Consider the following 7,603-nt stretch of genomic DNA (forward strand, 5'->3'; position numbering starts at 1 on the left):
GCAGACTGAGGACATCTAAGGAATCCCACTGTCTAGACTCAGTCTTCTCCCTTAATTTTTTTATTATGTTAAATTACATATAACATTTACCATCTTAGCCATGTTTAAATGTACAGTTCAGGGGTATTAAATATATTCACATTGTTGTGCAGCGATCACCACCATCCACCCCCATAACTCTTTTCATTTGGTAAATCTGAAACTCTATACCTATAAAACAATAACTTCCCAGTCTCCCCTCCCACCAGCCACTGACAATTACCATTCTACTTTCTTTCTTTATGGTTTTGACTACTCTAAGTATCCGATATAAGTGGAATCATAACGTATTTGTCTTCTTGTGACTGGCTTATTTCACTTAGCATGATGTCATCATGGTTCATCCATGTTGTAGCAGGTGTCAGAACTCCCTTTCTTTTTAAGACTGAATAATATTTCATTGTATGTATAGACCACATTTTGCTTATCCATTCATTGGCTGGGGGACACTTGGGTTGCTTCCATATTTTAGCTATTGTGAATAATGCTACTATGAATATGGGTGTACAAATACCTCTTCGAGACCCTGCTTTCAATTATTTTGGGTATATGCCCAGAAGTGGATTTGCTGGGTCATATGGTAATTCTATTTTTAATTTTTTGGGAACACTTCTTACTATTTCCTCCCTTAATTTTTTTTTTTTTTTTTTTTTTTTTTGGTGAGGAGGACTAGCCCTGAGCTAACATCTGATGCCAATCTTCCCCTTTTTTCTTAAGGAAGTTTGACCCTGGGCTAACATCCATGCCCATCTTCCTCTACTTTATATTGGATGCTGGCACAGCATGGCTTAACAAGCGGTGCACTGGTTTGCGTGGGACCGGAACCCGTGAACCCCGGGCTGCGGAAGTGGAGCACACGCACTTAACCGCTGCGCCACTGGGCCGGCCCCCCCCCTTAATTTTTTATATACGTCTGATGCCTGCTGCAGACGGCCATTTCAAGTGATAATATGTCATGAGAACTTGTCAAATCTCCAAATTTTTGATTGTCACTAGATCACTAGAATCAGCTTTTTATGGAGATGTTGATTTGTTTGGTTTTTCACAAAGAAATAAAGGTTTTATTAGGTTAGTGAAGTGTTCCTCACTTCCATATGCATGAAAAGCATCTGAGGAGCCTTTCTGAACCCCACCATTGAAGAGTCCATGTCAGTGGGTCTGAGGTGGGGTTGAAGGGTTTGCAAGGCACAGACTTTCTTTGAGACTCAGTTTCTTCATCCAGTGGAAGCAACCGTCGAGGCTTGTGAGGCTTCAGTGAGATGACAGGTGCACAGGACAAGCACAGGGCCTGCATGATCACGTGTTTAATAAAGGTCATGTATTCTCATTATTATTGAAGACAGTCCCTCCTTAGCAGCCTTGCAGCTCCCATCATTGAAATGCAAGCTTGAGCAAAACTACTTACAGGCCCTAATTACCCTTTGCTTCATACTGGAAACTCAAGCGCTAGAGTAGCAAACACTCGATTATATTGTCTTGTATAATTTCTGCTGATTAAATTTCTTTGCATAACAACTGTGGTGAGAGTTCTTTGCCTCATATTCCCAATTAGAATACATCCCAAGGCGAGTATAGAAATATTCCATTAAAAATTTAACTTGGGGAAGCAAGATTACAAATGTATTGGGTCAGTCTGTGAGAAATCAGTGTCTCCTTCACTGTGGGGGAAAGTGTGAGTTGTAGAGTCTTTTTAGAGGACAATTTGGTGATATCTTCCAACTCCATAGTAGACGCATCTTTTGTATTTCCACGTTTAGGCATCTACTGACATACATAAACAAAGAAGCAGCTACAAAGATTATGATGCATATATATAGCAAATTCTTTATGAAAACCGTAAAACCCCCAAACCACCTAAATGTTCAACAACTGAGGTTTGTTTAAATAAATTATAAACCATTCATATAATAGAATTTTAGATGGTAAATTTTTAAAAAGGGAAAAAGGAGGGGCTGGCACGGCAGTGTAGTAGTTAAGTTCGTTCTCCGCTTCAGCGGCCCGGGGTTCACAGGTTTGGATCTCAGGTGCGGACCTACTCTCCACTTATCAAGCCATGCTGTGGCAGGTTTCCCTACATAAAATAGAGGAAGATGGGCATGGATGTTAGCTCAGGGCCAATCTTCCTCAGTCAAAAAAGGGAAAAAAAGATACTGTCTTGGAAAGCTCTCCAAGACATAATGTTAAGTTAATAAAGTGAAATAATACATATAATATGAATTCATTTCTGCAAAAATGTATATATTTGTATAAACACATTTGTGTGTATCTAAAAGCAGAGGAAAAGGCCTTAGAAAAAAACATAGCAAAATGCTAATATTGAGTAGCTTGTATCCTTTGCGCCCCCAAAGAGTCTGAGATGCTGGGTGTAAGCTAACTACCTGGAGTGGCCAGCCTGAATCCTCCTCTCTTGGCTTGCTTAGTATTTCTCTGCTCTTAGGGTAGCTTGTCCAGGACTCCCCATAGATTGTCATGAGGAGCTTGTCCCAGCTCTGAGCACCAAGGACAAAGCAGGCTTTCTCTTCATTCCCACAGTCATTGGGGTTTTACCTCTACACCTCTTTCTCTGAGATGCTGTAATTGGGGTAGGAAAGAGGGCAGACTTCTTAGGCCCCTATGGAACATTCAGTATTCTTCTCCTGTAGTTCAGCTCACTCTAGCTAACCCACACAGTCCTCATGGTACAGAGCAGGGTAGGTCAGAGACCACCAACCATCCAGATGGGCCCTGTCTCTCAATCCCCAAAGGCCCCAGCCAGCTTGTGATCTTTGAGCATCCACTTCCTTGGGTGAGTCACTTCACTACCTACCCATCACTACCCTTGTGGTTAAGGGGGGGCCCACATTCCACTCTTGATTAGGGATCTCAGCCCCAGGGGGCAGCTCCAAAGCACATATTTCACCATGTCTCGTAGAAGCACTTCAAATCCTCATGTAACTCTACCTCCAGGAGGCCCCAGATGGGCCCTGACAAACAACATCTGATTTCACAGTTTAATCTCTCACTCTGAAATTCTAAATTATACAGAGAAAATTCTTTCCTTTGGCCACAGTTCCTAAAGTCACCAGAGACACCAGTACCAGGTTGTAATATAACAATGAACAAAGAGCTGAAAAGTGTTGCTGAACTCTGCTGTTTGGCATTTGCATCTGCGTGAAGTCATACCCTAATTAGAGAGAAAGCAGTTGTGAAATAGAACAAAGGAGCCAGATCTTCTGGGGACACTCCCCAGAGAGCTTATATTTTATACTCTTCCTGCTCTACTGCTTCCCGCCCCACCCTCCTCTCTGGTGACACTGAGGGTATAAATTGGGGCTAGGCTCTGTGTGTGCATCTCATCAAAGGCCAACATGAAGACAAGTGCAGTCTTGGTTCTGGTGGCCTTCATCACCCTGGGGATGGAGATGGCCTGCGGTAAGAGACCTCCTTTCAGAGATGTGGGTGCTGAGGGGATCCTCCCTGAGAGCAAAGAAGGCTCAGAGCCCAGCTTCAGACCTGGGGATGGTCTGGCACAGAAGCAGGCAGTGTGCTCACTGCAGAATGGAGATTTGGCATTGATCAGACCCATTTCCTTTGACCTCCAGGAGTGATCACCCTGCCTTTGTCATTCTTCTTATCAGACTGTGTTGGGTCTGATTAGAGTTGGGGGTAAAGAGTAAGGTTCTCTCTAAGTAGGAGGTGTGCCTTGGATGTGGGACTCCAATGGGGAATAGCTCCAGGATGAACATGGGGTACCTGTGAGGTGGGGAGATGGCTGTCCATGATTGTCTAATACCTTCTTATAAGGTGCAAAGAAGAGGGTTATGACAGTGCAGGTTCTTTCCTGCTGGGACTGTGGAACCTTTGGGGCAGGAGAACATTCTCCTAAGGGCCAGACTATGAAAATAGGGGCTTAAGAGTGAGAGTGTGGCCAACGAGGCTAATGGAGGAGTCCAGGAGCCCAAAGGAAGAAGTGGAAGAGGTGGGAATCCTACCAGTTATCACTTCTTATGCCTGTCTTAGTAACCATTCCAGACCCCACAAAAACCATTTTGTATTTCAGGGCGAGAAAGACCTGGAGTCTGCCCTAAGGTGCCTAAAGGAGTCTTTGGGACTTGTGTTGAAGAATGCTCAGGAGATGAATCGTGTCCGAAAGGAATGAAATGCTGCAGCAATGGATGTGGTCATGTCTGCAAATATCCCATCCTCCAAGTGAGTATAATTCAGTCAAGAGCTGTTCACAGGGGTGGACAACTCCCCAGTGGACTTTGCTGGGGCAGAAAAATGCTCACTTGTCTACTGGATAATCCAAGAGAAAGGGGCTGGAAGCAAATGGCAGGTCACCTGGCTGAATTATCCAAGGCCCTCTCCTAGAAGTGAAGCCCTACCCCAGGACAACCCTGAGGGCTCAATTGAGACAAGTCACCATGACCCTAGATTCAAAGCTCATTATTAACCAAGGGTTTCTTACCCTCTTTCCTCTCCCCGACCAAAGAGGCTTAACTCTTGCTGGAAAATGGGTGATCCTGGGAGGAGGAGGGAAAGGAAAGGGAACTATGATATATTGAATATCTCCTGTGTCCAGCAGGCATTGTGCTGGAGTTGAGACAAAAAGGTGAACACAACCAGGTCAGGGAGGCAGACCTGTAGGAATAATTACAACCCGGTGTCGCTAGTGCTTTGTACAGATCTCCACCAAGTTCTGTGGGAGCAAAGGAAGGAGTTAATGGCTTTGCCTCAGAGGAGGGAGGTAGGGAAAGTTGTCAGAGAGTGGAGAACATTTAAGGGAGAGCTTAAAGGATGCATAAAGTTTGCTGGAGGAAGGAAGGGCAATTCACATGATGGGAGAAGTGTGGACCCTCCACTGGATATGGGAAAGTGCTTATGGTAGGTAGAAGTTGCAGCACCTCAGGGTGCTAGAGAGTCAGCCAAGCTAGAGTCCAAAGAGGAATGAGTTGCCTATCAAAGAGTTTGGTAAACTGCTGGACATTTCTAAGCAGAGGAAATGTCATGATCAAATTCGTACTTTAATAGCGTGCCTCTGGTGGCCGTGTGAAAGATGGACTGGACATTTCTTAAGCGTGTCTGGAGACCAGCCCCGGAAGATTTCTCATGAATCTGTGAATCTGATGCTTTGCATAACAAGACTCTTCCACAATCCATTCCTGGCTACTCCTTAACCCTGGAATTGCAGCCCTAGAAGACAAAGATCTAAAATGGTGAAGTAATTCCTTTCTAAAAAGTTTCTGTCCAAAATAAACTTTATCTGTGGCATTATTTGGGCTGTGTCATTCTTCCCATTTAGGCATTCTAGTGGACCCCCTGTGGATTGGCAAAACCAAGTGTGCACACCACAGTGAGCCCATGAATACAAGGCACTCAGGATACCAACAGGTCAGAGGCAAGGTCCTCCCACCTAGTTTCTTTCCTCCTTCCATATCAGTATCTCCAGACAGAGCAAAGGGCACAAACATATTTTCTCAATCATTCAGTGAATATGGTTTTGATCAAGCAAAAAAGCTAATGACCATGTAGCACATAGCAGGCCTGTTGGAGCAGCCTTATTAGGAGACTCAGAAGGAACAGGAGCAGGAGCAGGAGCAGGAGCAGGCGTGGGGATACTCCATTGTAAGGCAACACACTGACACCTAGCAGGACTGGATGGCTAGCTCCAGGAGAGTGACTCTGACTCTTGGGATGTGGGGCTTTGAGTGGCAGCAGTCGGGAAGTGCCAGCTCCTGCCCTGGAGTGATTGGGAGTTAGGATACAGTTAGGAGATGGGCTCCAGGGGCAGAGTCTTTGATCTAGAGTTTACCTGAGTCAGAGGATAAACCTAGGTCTCTCAAAGAATCCCTGACATAAATGGTGGTCTGGGCTGAACACTACAAGCTCCATCTCCCAAGACTTTCTATTACCTTCTTTCTACCTAGATTCTCCCACTTTAGCCTGCTGAGTTTCTCCCATATCTGCTTGTCCGTCTTCCTAACACTGCTCTTGTTTCTCAGTTAGATGTCTTATAATCCCAATGTCTCATGGTCTCACCAGTCTGTGCATTGCAATGAGGGCATGTTAAGATTGGTATCTTTTTACTATCTGGTCATCCCCATCACAAACCTGTCCACAATTATTGAGATAGGCAGGATTAAGTTAAGGCAGTTTGCAAAACTGCTTTATTAATAACCTATAACTGTTATGAATGACCTTTAACCCATCTAGGGGTATTAGCAATGTTTGAGGTCAGTTGTTTGCCCAAAGGACCTCTAAGTGGTGGCATTATAGGGACTGTGACAAATGAAGCATGACAGGGAGAGTCTCTTCCTATATCCCCAGAATTAGGAACCAGGACCCCTGGTGAAAAATAAAGTACCCCACTTTCTAAAAAGAAGTCAACCATCTCCCCAAGGCCTTCTGAAGAGGCTACAAACTGGTCCTGCCATTCCCAACAGCCCAGTCACCCTTATCTCACATGAAGTAAGACATGTTATGGGACACAGTGTACACGGCCAAAAGTTATACATGCCTCCCCCATCCCTGCTGCCATTGGGGAGGGAAGGGGGCATATTCCTCCAAAAAACCAAGAGGAGTGTGTGATTCAGAAAATCACTTATCTACAAGAGGAGTGCCCTCAAGAAGGGGGAAATGAAATCTCAGCCCCTGGCTGGTTGGTTATTGCAGCCCTGCCCCACTCTCACCCCAGCGCTGCATGAAGAGAGACATCCTGGAAGAGCTTAACATGGATATCGGGAGTTTGGGTTCCAAGAAATGAAGGTGGACAAGACGAAGTGCAGCCCCATCCCCAGAAACTTACATGTGTCCTATAGGCAAAGACCACCACACCTGCCTAGGGGCCCAGCGCTAGAGAGAATCAGACCAGCCAGAAGGAGACCAAGGTCGCCTCCTCACCACCAGCAGGTGACCTGGGAGCACCCCTGCTGGCTCTCCTCCTCCTCTCCCTGCCCTCAGTACCAGAGGTGCTGGGCCCAGAGCAGGGAGGGGAGAATTGAAAGTGGACTGCACCCTCACCAGCCAGCACCGAGTTCCTAGACTGTAATTTCTATAAGGATGTGTTCCTCATGCTTAGCACATGCCTGGCCCAGAGAAGGCATTTGTTACTTGTATTGAAAAATGAATGAGTTAATGAAAGCACGTAATAAGAGTTAGTGCCCACCAACACCCTCTGTCTCAGTCACTCAAGGCTTTCCTGGTTAAGGAGTCATTTGTTGGTCAGAGGAGGATGTTCCCTTGCTTCACGGACTTGCTTAGGTAACAACTTGGCATCACTTAGGGTACACATGGTGTGGGTTCTCCTGATGTCAGTTTCTGGCAGGGCTGAGGCTCCCACAGTCCCTGGTTCCTCTCATCCCTGACTTTGTGTTGCAGCTCAGTGGGTGGAAGGACACAAATTTCCACTGTTCTCAGCCCTACTGCATTTTCACCAAAGACTTCCAACAGCAACATATAGTTCGGAGGCCTCCTCCTCCTTCTGACCCTCATCTCCCTCAGCTTAGAGGTATAGGAGCTTCAGGCTGATGTGAGACCCTTTCAACATTTGGGTGAGTCCAGGCAGAAGGCAACCCCTTTCTTCTTT

At 45.6% G+C, this 7,603-nt stretch overlaps 1 protein-coding gene across 1 annotated transcript; it reads left to right on the plus strand.

Annotated features, from left to right (window-relative positions):
• The first annotated feature begins 3,374 nt into the window (after positions 1-3,374).
• Positions 3,375-5,282, plus strand: LOC147914957 (WAP four-disulfide core domain protein 18-like). Its single transcript, XM_087440828.1, has 3 exons — positions 3,375-3,450; positions 4,079-4,227; positions 5,050-5,282. Exons 1-3 carry the CDS (start codon positions 3,387-3,389, stop codon positions 5,092-5,094), a joined length of 258 nt encoding a protein of 85 aa, XP_087296954.1. The 5' UTR covers positions 3,375-3,386; the 3' UTR covers positions 5,095-5,282.
• The last annotated feature ends 2,321 nt before the right edge of the window (positions 5,283-7,603 follow it).

The sequence above is a fragment of the Ceratotherium simum genome, chromosome 16 (genome assembly GCF_057802395.1).
Source record: "Ceratotherium simum simum isolate JZ-2026a chromosome 16, ASM5780239v1, whole genome shotgun sequence".
NCBI lineage: Eukaryota > Metazoa > Chordata > Mammalia > Perissodactyla > Rhinocerotidae > Ceratotherium > Ceratotherium simum.

Excerpts from the sequence above, each read along its gene's own strand:
- LOC147914957 (XM_087440828.1), top strand. The coding sequence starts at position 3,387 with ATGAAGACAAGTGCAGTCTTGGTTCTGGTGGCCTTCATCACCCTGGGG. Across the intron at positions 3,451-4,078 it reads GGGGATGGAGATGGCCTGCG|GGCGAGAAAGACCTGGAGTC; the intron begins GTAAGAGACCTC and ends TTTGTATTTCAG. Across the intron at positions 4,228-5,049 it reads GCAAATATCCCATCCTCCAA|CGTGCCTCTGGTGGCCGTGT; the intron begins GTGAGTATAATT and ends GTACTTTAATAG.